Source organism: Oreochromis aureus, linkage group 12 (genome assembly GCF_013358895.1).
Source record: "Oreochromis aureus strain Israel breed Guangdong linkage group 12, ZZ_aureus, whole genome shotgun sequence".
Lineage (NCBI taxonomy): Eukaryota > Metazoa > Chordata > Actinopteri > Cichliformes > Cichlidae > Oreochromis > Oreochromis aureus.
Genome location: NC_052953.1, coordinates 13,032,122 through 13,048,114, shown reverse-complemented (window position 1 = coordinate 13,048,114; position 15,993 = coordinate 13,032,122). Strand labels below are relative to the sequence as shown.

Below are 15,993 nucleotides of genomic sequence, written 5' to 3'. Positions count from 1 at the left end.
AATGATTTAAGTTTATAGTTTATTTATAGTTTATTCTCTGTGAGGTTCCTCTTGTGTGTTTGTCTCAATCCTGTTTTGCCTATGTGAGTCTGTCATGTCATCTGTTTTACATCTCACTTCCCGTGTGTAGGCGTATTGACTCTCGCGCTTCCTGTGTGTCTCTCACTCCCTTTCCCCGTTTGTGTCTTAGTCAGAGAATTCTGAAAGAGAAAAGAAATCTGCCTTCTTCCCAGCTGCAGTTAAAACTAATCAATCAAAAAATATACAAAGGTATTTTCTGGTTGCATTTTTATTTGCTTTAGGAAAACTTAACACTGAAGCAATACAGTATTTGAATAGGACCCTGAATTACTTTGACTGAGATCAAAATGTCAAGGACAATTTTGTTTCATATGATGGTACACAAAAGTTATTTATTCTTCAGTTGTACAAAATAAAATCAGAAAGCAGCATTTAAAAAAAAATAGAAAAACATCATTCCACAGCCTCAGAAAAGAAACTTGAGGATGGCTGAAGATACCAACAGCAGGAAAGCACTGGGACCAGTTGGAATAGCGCTGTTACACAGGTCCCCTTCACAGCAAGCCATAGACCCAATGCATAATGCACTGGTTTGGCAGCCCTTTGTAACCAAGTTATAACCTGCAAGACATGAGGAGAAAACTCTCAGAAACCACTTCACAAAGCATGCTGTGCAGCATCACTGTGCATGCTTGGACTTCTCAGTTATCAAGTCTGATATGAGAAAACGACTCACCGTCTACTCTGAGAGAGAAACAACGGTTGAAGATGACGGTGCAAGATTTGCGGTCTATGCAGGATTTAGGATCAGCGGCTGTGCATGTGTAGCATCGTAATCCACATACTATAGAAAGAAACAACACACTTTCACATGTCCTTGTAATTATTTGGGGTTTATATTTCCATTTTATACTGCTTGATGAGAGCTGGCAGAAAATGAGAAGTGAAACAAAATCAAACAGGAAATCTTTAAAGTCTTGGATAAAGTAAATACTAATTAAACTGTAAACAATTGTTTTTAAACTTAATAACTAAATTCTATAATAACTAAAGTCTTTAGATATTTTTAAGAAGATATATAACGTGTCTGTTTCTGTTTCCTCACAATCTGGTCATTGAGTTTTTAACTTTCACTTTCCTTACAGACTTTAAGACCACCTTTACCAATCGATACATTTGTTTATCTGTCAAAGCACACAGGACCAACATGAAATATTTTCTTACCTGCAGACAGAGTCACACACAGGATCAGAGCTCGATAAAGCTGCATCATGAACTCAGTTTGATAATCAGTCTTACAGGGGAAAACGATGTGGCTAAGCTTTTCTTTCTTAGCGAAACTTCCACTGTTTTGTTCTGACAATCTGAGAATTTGCATTTCTTCACAAAGCTTTCTAAAAAGTGACCTGAATAACAGTGGCCCCTTAAGTGACCTCACTGCCAGACTCGCCATTTTTGGAAATAAAGGCGAGAACTAGGGCACTACAGCCAATAGGACTGCTCCTGACTAATCATCACTTTTTTAAAAATCTATGTAAAACATGAGTTCAAATGTTCTTATTTTCATAGTTAAAAAAGAAAAAGAATTTTCATAAGAAAAGTCTGTTTACTGAAATACAGTTTTGTTTTGTTTTTGTTGTTTTTCAATAAGCAGCTGAAAGATGCTGATGAGACAAATCTAAAGGAAGGAGAAACCAGTTTCAACATAGTACATCAGTATTGTATCATTATCTCATGACTGCTCAGAAGGAAGAAAGAGTTTGATCCCTACTGGTATTTTTAGATGTTCATTGTCTTCCCGGTTGCTGTTTGGTCAGTTTTAGGAAATGATCATGGTTTATATTAAATTCAGAAGGCAAACTCAACTCTTCCATTCATCTTATTTTTCCCATGAGATGTAAAATAAGATTTTTATAAAGCCTACATTTCAAAAACAACACAAAAAAAAAAAAAAAAAAACTGAACACAGTGGTCATTTTATAAGCTTCTTAATTAGTTGACTACCTATCAAACAAATGTTTGAGGTTGTTTTACTAATCATCACAAAAACAAAGTTCGGAGATAAGACTTTCACATTTAGATCCTGAATTTTCGTCTTAAAGAAAATGACAAAACACAAAATGACATAGGTGCTTAAAATGACCTCTTACCTCTCATTCAAGAGGCTTTTTCTGTTCTAATAGCTGATGGAGAGTCCGGGTGATTTAACCTCTGGTTGGGCTATTTACACCTACTGCCAAACACTACATTTGCACACAAAAAAAAAAGTAATACATGTGGAATATGTGCACTGTGCTTCACCAAAGTCTTTATAGAGGAAGGTCTCTTCACTAGGCACACACTTTGCCTCGAGGTACTTATGTGGGCAGTCAGTGCATCTAAATTTGTCACATTTCACCCCTAAAATAAGGATTTTAAACTCTTTCAGATTTCTATGAAAGACTGTCTGCAGTTTCTCTCTTATTTTGTCTTGGGCTTCATTTACAGTTTTTCTGATGGCTTGAGCACATTTTTTGTAACTATTGGCTATTTTGCAAAACTCTACACACAAATAAGAAAACTCTTCACCCAATCAGCAAAACGTAGTTTTCTTGTAAAAGCGAATAACCTTTGCTTAACTCACAACACCTTTGTAAAAATGGTATTTTTGTATCAGACAGTAAACACAAGCCATCAAATTAATAAGCACACAATGCACCAACTACACACTGATGGTATGAATGAAAAACACATCTGGCTTTTGCTTTCTCTGTGCACAAGGTAGGCTATGTCAGTTTGAGCTCATACTTTTGTCATAGGTCCATAAGCATAGAGGATCCAAACTTCAAGTACTGGTGTTTATTCACACACCTCAAAACAAACACAAGTGTTTATTTCAAGTCAAAACGAAATAGTAATTTCACTGAGGAAAAAAAAGAAATCAGTCTACATTGTGTCATCTCTGTGGATCTGGCCACAAAATTTCGTCTACATCACATGAAATGTCCTCTAGTCCAGCGGTCCCCAACCTTTTTTGTGCCACGGACCGGTTTATGCCAGACAATATTTTCACGGACCGGCCTTTTAAGGTGTCGCGGATAAACACAACAAAATAAAACTAGTACTGGTACCAAAAAAAAAAAGAAGATTTATTCATAACACACGTGAAAAGACCCAGGAAAAGCGAGTTAACGATAAAAGCGATAACAAAATAACGCTGAAAACCAATAAAACCCTGAAAACCATACATTTCACACCTGAGCCTTGACTCGTGGCCCGGTACCAAAACGACTCACGGGCGGTACCGGTCCGAGGCACGGAGTTGGGGAGCGCTGCTCTAGTCAAGGCACAGGGAAAATATCTTCTGGAATTTTACATCTATGGTATTGTTGTGTTTCTCATTAGCACGGCAGTGCTACAAATCTTAGTGCAAAGTGACTGTACTAACCGACTCTCATTTCAAAATGTCCTTATGATGCTTGCTACAGTGTAGCGGCTCGAGTTAGGCTGAACCCGTTGGCCAGCTTCCTCAGGGTCACTCCATGGTTGGTTACATGGTCCACTATTGTAGCTCTGATGTCATCAGCACAGTTCTATTTCTTACTCTTCTTACCCTTCCTCTCCCCCCTCCTCGTCCTTGTCCTTGTTGTCCTCTTCGTCCTGCTTCTTCACCTCCACGTCCTCTTCCTCGGTCTCCTCTACTTCTCACTCTTCCTGCTCCCTCCACTGTACTCCACACACAGAGCTTACCTGTATTATAGTGCTTAGGCTGATTGCAAAGTGAACTAATTATCTAAAACAGTTTTCACATGTGACAGTGTGACAGACAGTTGGCAAAATAGTGTAAATGGCCATAAATGTGTATAGTTTTGCTAGGAGTGTGTTGATCCTTTGCAAATTGAGTGTAAAGCCGTGAGTTGTGTTTACAGTTCTGCAAAAAGAGTGCTGTGCAGTGGATTGTAGCTACAGGTTTGCAAAGTGTGTGTTACAAAATGGCAAACTGAGTGCAAAGCAGTGTTTGTGCTTTTAGTTTTGCAAACTCAGTGAGTGGTTTTGCTATAAGTATTAATAGTTTTAGACATTGTGCTATAAGAATCACAGTTAGGGCTTAAGCATTCAGAAAAAACTGTAATCATGTTCTTCTCAGGTTGTCCTTTAGCGCCCTCAGGCGGTCTCTCTCTAAAACAACACAATACATCGGCTATCAAGGAAACGATTCAAAGGAGTCTTAAACTGGCATGGCTTCATGTCAGTGTTAGTGAACCAGCTTTGCTGTTGAGGGCAGGCCTTGCGAGTCCAAGCCCATCCAAAAATGCCTCTCTGCCTCCTCAGCTGAATGCTATACTGATGTGCTTTTATGTTATAAATACAATTAAATCATTGCATCATTTTTTTTTTATCATCAATTTCATTGCCAAATTAAGTTTGACAATGAACCCACAGTGACAATAAGTCAGCGCAGTTACAACCAGGCTCAAGCTAATAATTCTGTTAATAGTATATATTATTATATCCACAGTGATAAAGGTAAAGCATGATTGTGGATATTAGCCCACCACTGAAGCTCAGCAGATAAGTAACACTCATATTTACCTTGCTGATTCTGGTTCAGGTCACACTTTGGAGTGAAAAAGCAGCCATTCAATCAAAACATTAAAAGCAAATTGAACTGTGCTGATTCTGAACCTGTTTGCACTTTGGTATTTCTGGCTACAGCTAAGCGCAGCATGCAGATTTATGGCGCTATAATAAATACCAGTTCTGGACATGATTTAGAGGAGACTGATTATTCTTAAATGTCTTAAATGTCTTGTGTGTTCTGTAAAATAGTTTTTAATGAAATTTTAATGAACCACATCATTAGGCACACCTCTTCAGCTGCTCCTTAAAATCACATGGCAGCACCTAAATACATTTAGGCGTGTAAACATGGTCAAGACCACCTGCTGAAGCTCAAATCCAGCATCAGAATGGAGAAAAAACATTTAAATGCCTGACCCAGTACTGCTCAGATATACTTACTGAAGTAGCTGGTGAATGAATCACCTCTTCCAGTATCATTGTAAATCCATATTTTACGTACTAGTAAAAGTTTATAGCAGTTTTATGATCTTATTTGGCCATAAAACCCTTCACCATCTTCCAGGTGTGAGGTGTATGAGGAAATGAAACCTTTTCCTAATAAAAAACTTTTCTGAGAAACTGAGAAATAAAGCCAAGCTTCTGTGTGCAGTCATCGTCTTACAGCGCTTTACTTAGTCCCTATGGACCCCAAAGCGCTTTACACTACAATCAGTCATTCACCCATTCACACACACTGGTGATGGCAAGCTACATCGTAGCCACAGCTGCCCTGGGGCGCACTGACAGAGGCGAGGCTGCCGGACACTGGCGCCATCGGGCCCTCTGACCACCACCAGTAGGCAACGGGTGAAGTGTCTTGCCCACAGACACAACGACTGGGACTGTCCGAGCCGGGGCTCGAATCGGCAACCTTCCAATTACAAGACGAACTGCCAACTCTTGAGCCACGATCGCCCCAGGTAATCGAAGGATAGCAGAGCTAAGACCACCTTGAAAAGCACAACTGAACCATGAGTGTTAAGTGATGTGAAAAATAAGAGCATCACAAAAAAGAGAACGTTTTCTGGGAATTAAAAATAAAGTTGGTTCATTCTAGAAATTAAAATGTGAAGTTAACATTATAGATATAGCACTCAAGTTGTTATAAATTATCATACAAAAAATGCTTTCTTCCAGATAGCGCTACTAAAAAATAAAACAAAAGAAAACCTTTATGGTTTCTTCCGGCGAGAGTGCGGAAGCGTTTGAGTGAAGACACGACACGGGAGTCTAGGGAGCTAACGGGATTTATTTTATTGTGTTTTTGTTATTTACTTCACTGTAAAAAAAAAAAAAAAAGGACTGCCTTCATTAAAGAGTCCAGCATTTGGGTCCTCTTTCCTCATATCCCCACGGTTGACCAGCGCTAACCGTGACAATATATTCAGTAAAATCAGAATAATGCTTTGATTGCTGAATTGTTTAACTACTTGTGTTCTGCATTTTGTATCATTAAATAAAAAGAGTTTTGTAATGAGCTGTAAATAAAATACAGGACAGAGCAAATATGAGCATTTCATATAAATTATGTGGTTGGTTGATAAGGATGGACAAAGTTCACTTTAAGGTTTTTAACTCGATAATGCTTTGGACAAAGATGCAATGTTTGTAGCTTTACCAGAGTTTTCATCGCAGTTGATTTTAAATCAGTGAATATGTGACTGAAGTGCAGGCATCAGCTTTTTTTTCTGAAAGAGGTAGGACTATCATTGTCAAAGTCGAGGTGGAGGAAATGTTACAGCTTTTATGGCTAACAGTGGATCAGAGTCACTATTTTTCATTCATGGTGTGGCTGCTGATAGAAGTAGCAGGATGAATTCTGTGTGCAGTGCTGCACTCAGATTCAGGCAGGTGGGGCCCAACCCAGTACTAGTGAGCTATTGTTAATGAAGTTTATGATTCCTGCGGCTTCTTTTGTGACCATATTGCGCAAGTGCTAAGAACATTTTGCGCATGTGCAGAAGTGCACATGAATGAGAGTAACATTGAGTCCTCTCAAAGTGACCTGAACTTCTCAAGAGGGCAGGGGCTTCAGTACCATCCTACTCGCTTTCTGAGAAACTGAAACTGAAGAGCTGAACAAAGCCTATTTAACCTGTCCTCCTCACACATCGTGTACTTCTTTCTTACTTCTCACCATGAAACTTCTTGGAGCTCTGATCCTGGTTTTGAGTTTGTCCACAGGTAAGAGCAGCTTATCATTGGTTTTTCTTGTTCTTTACCACATAATCAGATAATCACTGGTCCTTTCAGGTCTTCTACTTTTGAACAAAACTGTAAGAGACATGAAACTGAAGAGAGGTTCAGATCACCTTGAAAAGGACATCTGAACCAAAATTCTTCTGTGATGGAAAAAAAGAAAGAATACATTTTTTAAAATGGGCATCTTTGTAACTTTTTCACTATTAACAGTTTGATTTAAAATACACTATAGTCATGTACAGATGCAAAACTATTTTAAAAATGCCTTTATAAATCAAATTAAGGACCTCACTGTATTTTGTTATAGAAACGGCAGATCCTGAAGGCCCTTTTACATATGACGCCCAGCGCTGCGCTCTTTTTTTATTAATAAAACTCCTGGTCCTTTTCCTTTTCTATTTTCTATTTTCTTTCTCTCTTTTATTGTTTTAATTTCCCGGTGCATTCTCTGAGCTGTGGTACCACAGACTTTATAAGAAGCCTTTGCTCTGAATGAAAAAAAAAGCTTTTCTTGATCTCATTAAGACATCTGCAGTCTAATGGATGATGCTTTGCATTTGGCAAATCTTCATTCATGAATATCAGCTTTCTTTCTTTCTCTGCAGCATGTGGATTACAATGCTACATATGTGGACTCTCTGACCCTCACTCCTGCACTGATGTCTTAAGTTGTCCTACCGGTATGGACAAATGTTTCAGCCTCACTGTAAGCGGTAAGTTGTTCTGCAGTGTATTAAGAAGTGTTTAAAGCTGTAAATCATACATTTTATGAGCATAGCATTAATTAAACTGAGGTTTTCCCATCATGTCTAACAGGTACCGTCTCTAAGGGCTGCATAAACAGTGCCTTATGTGTCAGTCCTATGAGCTGCTGTGAAGGGAACTTGTGCAACAGTGCTATACCAAGTGGTCCCAGTGCTATGCTCCTGCTGGTGTCTTCAGCCATAATCACCGTCTTCCTCTGAAGCTCTGGAACAACTACATCTTAATCATGTTTTACTTTGTTCTTAACCAAAAATTACAATCCAGGAATATTTTTTTTTAAAATTAACAATGTAAATGATGTTAGTTACTGTACTGTTGGATATATTTTCAATATAATCAGAATAATGCTTTGAATTGTTTAATTAAATAAAAATAAAACAGATTTGTTGTTGCTGTAAATTTAAAAAAAGGACAGATAAATTATGAGCATTTCATATAAATTATGTGCCTGGCTGATAAAGATGGACAAAGTTCACTTTAAGGTTTTCAAACTCCATAATGCTTTGGACAAAGATGCAATTTTTGTAGTTTTACCACAGTTTTACCCACAGTTGATTTTAAATCAGTCAATATGTGACTGAAGTGCAGGCATCCAGCTTTCTTTGAAGGAGGTAGGACTATCATTGTCAAAGTCGAGGTACCTGATAGTCAAGAGACAGCTTCATGAATACAGTATATATACTGAGAATTTACAACAAAGTGCAAACAGCTAGTTACACTTAAGAAAAGGAGGGTTGAATTAGACTTTGCCAAAAAACATCTAAAGGAGTCTGCACAGTCTGAAAAAATCTTATGCAGATGAAACCAAAGTGAACTCATACCAGAATGATGAGAAGAGAGATTATGAACCTGTTTGCACTTCGGTAAGTGCACCACACATTTATGGGGCTAACAATAAATTCCAGTTCTGGACATGATTTAGAGGAGACTGCTTAAATGTCTTGTGTATTCTGTAAAATACTTTAATTGTGTTTAGTTTATTAACATTTTTAATAAACCAAATCATTAGGCACACCTCTTCAGCTGCTCCTTAAAATCACATGGCAGCACCTAAATACATTTAGGCATGTAAACATGGTCAAGACCACCTGCTGAAGCTCAAATCCAGCATCAAAATGGAGAAAAAAAAGATTATTTAAGGTATTTTAAACGCCTTGTTGAGGTCAAAGGAGAATAGCCAGACTGACTGATTTAGACTGATAGGAACAACAGCAACTCAAAAACCACCTGTTACAACCAATGTATGCAGAAGGGCATCTCTCAATGCACAAAGCAGATGGGCTACAACAGCACAAGAGCACACAGGGTCTGTCAGCTTTGCAGCATAATGTGAATCTGACAAATCTTCCACAGCTGTGTAATGCTAACATAGACGGAAATCTCAAAAGAATGTTTGAGGAACCTTGTTGAATTTATGCCATAAAGAATCAAGGCAATTCTGAAAGGGTGCCTAACCCAGTACTGCTCAGATATACTTACTGAAGTAGCTGGTGAATGCATCACCTCTTCCAGTATCATTGTGAATGCACACTTTGCGTACTTGTAAAAGTTTATAGCAGTTTATCATGTTATTTGTCTAGAAAACCCTTAACTGTCTTCCAGGTGTGAGGTTTATGAGCCTGATAAAACCTTTGATTTTCTGAGAAACTGAGAAATAAAGCCAAGCTCAAAGCTTCGCTGTTTCTTTCTTCTTCTAAAAAGAAACTGTTCGGAGCTCTGATCCTGTTTTTGGCTCTCTAAGAACAGATTTCATTTGTCTTGTCTGGCAAGGTTCTTTTTTAAATTATTATCTGAATTAATTTATTTTCTTTTACCAAAACTGTAAATGACACGAAGGTAATCGAAGGATAGCAGGGTGAAGACCACCTTGAAAAGCACAACTGAAGCATGATTGTAAGTGATGGGGAAAAAAGAACAATTTATCAAACTTTCTCTTTCTCCTTTTTTTTCTTGCTGAATGTTTTCTGGGAATTAAAAATAAAGTTGTTTCATTCTAAAAATGAAAATGTGAAGTGAACATTAAAGATATAGTACTCAAGTTGTGATACATTATCACACAAAAGAAATGCTTTCTTCCAGATAGCTCTACTGAAAAACAAAACAAAAATCCTTTATGGCTTTCTTCCTGCGATAACAAGGATAATGCAGATTAATGTCTTAATATTTTACCTGTCTAAAGTGTTGGTCTGTTGGTCTAAAGTGACCTATCACTTTAGAACAAAGGTCTAAAGGTTTAAAAAGGTTTAAAAACAAAGGTCACTCCAGTCTTCCTTCTACAGATCTGATTCAAGGCCAGTTTACTTTGAGACCAGTGTTGGTCAAGTTACTTGAAAAAAGTAATCAGTTACTAATTACTGATTACTTCCCCCAAAAAGTAATCCCGTTACTTTACTGATTACTTATTTTCAAAAGTAATTAGTTACTTAGTTACTTTTTAAAAACACGATTTACAACCTGAATAGGTGATAAAGCGATAGATCTTTCAGCCCAATTCTACTTTTTCTGCATAATCCATCATACAAAATGTAATCAAATGGAAAAGTCTCTTTTTAAAACTTGTTTTATTAGTTTTAATCTTTTAACTTTATGCATCAAGCAAAAATTTAATTATATGCAACATTCTCTGACTGGAAGAAATTTGTTTAACATTTAAACCTATTTTCTGCACATTCCAGCACATAAAATAAAATATTTTTTTGTGTTTACACTCACTCTTTCAAATAGATGCAAGTAAAACACAGCAGAAAATAAATAAAGTCAAAGGCTAGTTGCTCTATTTTCACCTGTAAAGTAGGACGGGAGTAGGTGGAGGTTTACCCTGGTGCAGGTGTGCCGCAGCGGTCAGTGGAAGAATCCGCAGTTTCTCTGTGAATTTCCCATTACAGTCGTAGCGCACTCGGTGCTTGCTTGGAAGTTAAGGGTTTTTCGCTGTAAAAGAAGTTTTCTTCCACGCACAACGGACACTAATGTTTTTGTCACTTTTATGGAATCAAACTCAAAATAAGGTCAGTACTTCCACGCTTTAAACGCTGCATGCTCATACTCTGTCGCGCACTCGATATATTATGATCTGCACACAGCTGTTGTCACGAACGTCGCACTCGCTTACGTCACTGTCATGAGACGTTCTCGCAAAAATCACGGTTTTAGTAACGCAGTAACGCAGCGTTCCTACGTGAAAGTAACGGTAATCTAATTACCGTTTTTGCAATTGTAATCCCTTACATTACTCGTTACTTTAAAAAGTAATCAGATTACAGTAACGCGTTACTGCCCATCTCTGTTTGAGACTGCTAAGTTGCTATATTTACGTACCCGGTGAGCTTGTGTGAATTATAGCTGCAACTTTTTATCTGTTCTCCCACTCCCACTTCTCACCCATCTTTACAGTCCTATTAATCAAATTTTGATTTGATCTAAACTTGACAGAAATATTGCCAAACCATGTAATGATACCATAACTGTCATGGTCCTGAGTCTGTTGACTCAGGGTTTTGTGTTTATTAATATTTTCTTATGTTCTTGTTTATTCTGGTTATGTATTCTCTTAAGATTTGCTAGTTGTTAGGTTTTGCTTCTGTGCTTCCTCTGTAAAGTGTCTAGTCATCCCTGCCTGTGTGTTCCTCTATTCTCTGTGCAAAGCCCGTGTCTCTAAGTATGTCTCTGCATGTGTGTTGAGTTTCCTGTTTTACTTTGAAGGTCTGTGTCTTATGTCAGTCTATTCAGCTTGCATTCTCCCTGTCTCGTCATGGTTAATAGGTTCAGCTGTGTCTCACTCCTGTATGCAGTTTCCACATTCCCCCTTTGTGCTTATATGTGTGTTTTCCCTTGCTTGTCACTGGTCCGTCTGTGTTACCTCCACGTGTCATCCTGTGTTTCACCCTGTGTGTTATCCTGCGAGTCATGGTTTCAGTTTTGTTTAGTTAGTTTTTCCCAGTTTAGGTTTATCTCAGTTTCTGTCATTCCCATCTCTGCTCAGTCTATTTTGTCACCATTTTGAAAATAAAGCTCACTCTCATCAAAGCCAGTGCCTGCATTTGGCTCCTTCGTTCGCCACTCTACACATTTGCCACCACAGCCGTGACAATAACGGATGATAAATTCAACAATTATCGTGTTATCTATAAAAAAGTAACATGAGGTACTCTTTTTACACAATACAAGTGCTGGCTAATTCGCCCACACACATACTCCACGGGATGAATCGACTGTAACTTATATGGTTATTGCTAACTTACAAAGAAGGTTGACTTCAGAAATGCACGGTCTAAATGTCAAACATTTAACCTGCATAGTTAGTGTGTGGTTTTTTTGTGGAGTTTTTTGGGATAGACATTTATTTTGTTGGCATCTGATCATCGTAATCGGAACATTAATTAAAAGGGTCGTTGTTTTGTTTTTTATTAATATAAGAAGATAAGAAGAGCTTTATTTATCCCAAGGGAAATTCTTTTGTCATACACATGCTCAATGCAGCAAGAGAGACAGAGGAAGAGGAATAAGATACAATATATGCAATAAGAATACTAGCATACAGTAATATACAGTAGGATAGTGCAAATATAACATCAAATAACTCTAACGAAGTAACAATATAACTATAAGTAATATCCTGAAAAATAAATAGCTTAGCTATCAGTGCAGGTGATTCTAAAAGTGGCATAGTATTGTGCATACGAATAAAAGAGAGTAGCAGCATATGATGGGGAGATGAACCAAACATTCGATGAAAAACTGTTGGGTGATATTGCACAGTCTGAATGGGAACAATAATAAGTTTGTTATTAATCCTCAGGAAAATCACATGCAGTGCAAGGAAGAGTTGTACAGTCGTATTGCCACCGTTTCGAAGGATTTCCTGTGGCGGTCAGTTCTGCATTTCGGAGCGATGAGTCTTTTGCTGCGTGTGCTCCGATGGTCCATCATGGAGGCGTGCATGGGGTGGGAGGGGTTGTCCATGATACAAAGAAGTTTTTTTAGCATTCTCCTCTCAGACACCTCCTCCAGGTTCTCCAGTCTGACACCCAGGACAAGTCCTGGTCCTTTGCCTTTTCTTTTCTTTTTTTCTTTTGCTACATTTTCTGATGGCTTCTTTAGACCACATCCTTGTTATCGCAGGAAGACAGCCAAAAAGCACTGAGATCCGAACTTGCCCTACCGCTATGGACCGATGTTTCAGCCTTACTACAAGTTGTTCTGCAGTGTATTAAGAAGTGTTTAAAGCTGTGTCTTCAGCCATAATCACTGTCTTCCACTGAAGCTGTGGAACAACTACATCTTAATGATGTTTTACTTTGTTCTTTACCAATAATTACAATACAGGATTAATTTTAAAACAAATTTACAATGTAAAAGATATCAGTTAGTGTACTGTTGAATATATTTTCAATAAAATCAGAATAATGCTTTGATTGCTAAATTGTTTGGTTACTTGTGTTCTGCATTTTGTATCATTAAATCAAAAACAGCTTTGTTATGAGCTGTAAATTAAACAAACAAAACGGGACAGAAGAAATTATATGCATTTCATACAGATTATGTGCCTGGTTGATAAGAATGGACAAAGTTCAAAGATTTTTAAACTCCATAATGCTTTGGACAAAGATGCAATTTTTGTAGTTTACCACAGTTTTCCTCACAGTTGATTTTATATCAGTGAATATGTGATTGAAGTGCAGGCATCCAGCTTTCTCTGAAGGAGGTAGGACTATCATTGTCAAAGTTGAGGTACCTGATAGTCAAGAGACATTTTCATGAATACAGTATATATACTGAGAATTTACAACAAAGTGCAAACAACTAGTTACACTTAAGAAAAGGAATATTAGACTTTGCCAAAAAACATCTAAAGGAGTCTGCACAGTCTTGGACAGATGAAACCAAAGTGAACTCATACCAGAATGATGAGAAGAGAGAAGTTTGGAGAAGAGAAATGTTTCATAATGTAAAACACATCATCTGTCAAACATGGTAGAGGAAATATTACAGCTTTTATGGCTACCAGTGGATCCAGGTCACTAATTCTTATCTATGGTGTGATTGCTAAAAGAAGTAGCAGTGGTTTTTCAGATTCCCCTTGTGTCTTCTACCCCTGTGTTTAAGTTTCCCTCACCCTTCATGTGTTTCATGTTTGCGTGTCTTATGTTATCAAGTTTGTTTCCTGTTTTATTGTGAAAGTCCCTGTCCTGTGTGCAGTGTGTCTAGTTTTGCTTCCCCTTGTCTTGTTAGGTCTAATTTGTCCCAGCTTTTTTTCCCACCTGTTCCCCATCCCCTCATTATCTCTCTGTGTATTTAAGTCCTCTATCCTCCTTTGCTCAGTATTAGGTTGTCTGTTGTCTTTTATGTTTCCATAGTCCAGGTATTGTTGTATCCATGCAGAGTCTCATGTTTTGGGTTTTTTGGGTTTGTCTTTAGTTTCCCCATTTTAGGTTATTGTTTATTCTCGTCTTTGTTTGCCTTATGCATTACTTTGTATTTCTTCATCAGCCACATTAAATGGCTCGCTTTTTGTTAATACTCAGGTTTTTGTTCCACGTTTCTTTGTGTCTGCATTTTGGGTCCACTCTTCACAAATGCATACAGTCTGCTTCGGCACACTGTGACACTTCTCTGAATGCTTCATGCCAGGTAGTCCAGTTAATTTTGAAAAGTATTACATGTGGAATAGGTGCACTGTGCTTTGCCAAAGTCTTTATACAGGAAGGTCTCTGCACCAGGCAGAAACACTCCTAAAATAAGGATTTTAAACTCTGGCAGATTTCTCTAAGAGACTGTCTGCCGTCCTTCTCCTATATTGTCTTCATTCAATCATGTTCTTCTCAGTTCTGTCCTTTAGCGCTCTCAAGTGGTTTTTCTCTGCAACAGCTCAGCACATCAGCTGTCTAGGAAACCATTTACAGTTTTTTCTGATGGCTTGAGCACATTTTTTGTAACTATTGGCTATTTTTGCAAAACTCTACACACAAATAAGAAAACTCTTCACCCAATCAGCAAAACATTGTAGTTTACTTGTAAAAGCGAATAACCTTTGCTTAACTCACCAGACCTTTGTAAAAATGGTATTTTTGTATCAGACAGTAAACTAGAGATGGACCAATCCGATATTACGTATCGGTATCGGTCCGATACTGACCTAAATTACTGGATCGGATATCGGTGAGAAATTAAAAATGTAATCCGATCCATTAAATATTTAAAAAAAAAAACGCCTCACAAAACTTGCGACACGGCGTAACTCCGTAGCACGTCGGAGCAGTGTGCCTCACGTGATAGAGCGGCTGTGTGTATTTGTAGCCTCGCTACCAAACCAGCATTTCATCTCCGAAGAAGTTATCCCAGAGAGAAGTAAAGCAAGTGTGTAAGTTCATCTCTGAATGTTTGTAAAGCATTCCCATGTTAAGCTTAACAACCGATATATGGAGCGACTGCCTCTCTCTCTCCCTCACCTTCCTGCAACTGCTTAATGATCAGCTGATCGGCTTTTCTGTCGCCAGTCCGTCTCTCTTCTTTGTTTTTGGTCCACTTTGCACCAGAAAGAGGAAACCAGCGGCTGAACAACAGCAGCACGTTTAACCTTGATAAGCTGTTGTTAGAATTTATTTAATATTACTTTCTACACCAGGATCCTTTTCTACGTAGCTGACGGCTGGTAACTGTGCAGGGGTGGATCTAGCAAAGTGGGCCAGGGGGGCCGATAGGGCATGAACAGGGAAAAGGGGGCACAAAGACATACTTTTCTTTCTTATTCTCATTTAAAATATCTAGCTTTTAATAAATAATTATCTGAATCTTACACCCAAAGTTTTAATCTGATGTAAAATGTATAGAAGTCCATTACTGTATATAGTAACTGTTAAGTCTAATGTACCCTAGTAAGCTATAGTACTTTTCCTTTGGGAAGGTACCATCTGTGCAGTCTGCAATTCTGTTGAAGAAAGATGTTGAATCTATTTAATTATTCTTGAAAAATAATTTAATTCTGTGCATTTTTTTCACCCTGCATCAAATTAAAGTTGATTACATCGATTAAGCATCATGAGGTGGAGGGTGGGGGTGGTTCCCTATTATTTTTGCTGGGAGTTTGCAACCCTATCAGTTAGGTTGCTTAATATTTCTGCTAAGTACTCTTTAAAATACCAGAATAGGGAGGATGGAGTAGGTTTAAGTTTATTAGATTGATCAGTGTTGCTGAACTATAAAATATTTTGGGTGCAGTGTATTTTTTACATACAGGTATAACAGAATAGCTTTAGTGTTATTGTTTATTTAAACTTGAGTATGAACTTATACAAAATGCAGCAAGATATTAAAAAAACAGTTTTATTGATTAAAAAAACACACTATATCGGATTCATATCGGTATTGGCAGATATCCAAATTTATGATATCGGTATCGGACATAAA

At 37.8% G+C, this 15,993-nt stretch overlaps 1 protein-coding gene and 1 long non-coding RNA gene across 2 annotated transcripts; one reads left to right on the top strand and one right to left on the bottom strand.

Moving 5' to 3' along the window:
* Positions 1–282: 282 nt before the first annotated feature.
* LOC116328631 (prostate stem cell antigen-like) lies at positions 283–1,448 on the bottom strand. The gene is made up of 3 exons (XM_031750465.2): positions 1,246–1,448; positions 758–865; positions 283–642 (listed from the first exon to the last, which is right to left on the bottom strand). The coding sequence occupies exons 1-3, from the start codon at positions 1,397–1,399 to the stop codon at positions 488–490; spliced, it is 417 nt and encodes a 138-aa protein (XP_031606325.2). The 5' UTR covers positions 1,400–1,448; the 3' UTR covers positions 283–487.
* Positions 1,449–6,356: 4,908 nt separating this feature from the next.
* LOC120443157 lies at positions 6,357–8,521 on the top strand. Its single transcript, XR_005615197.1, has 3 exons — positions 6,357–6,807; positions 7,431–7,538; positions 7,642–8,521. It is a non-coding gene; the product is annotated as an uncharacterized LOC120443157 (long non-coding RNA).
* Positions 8,522–15,993: the final 7,472 nt, after the last annotated feature.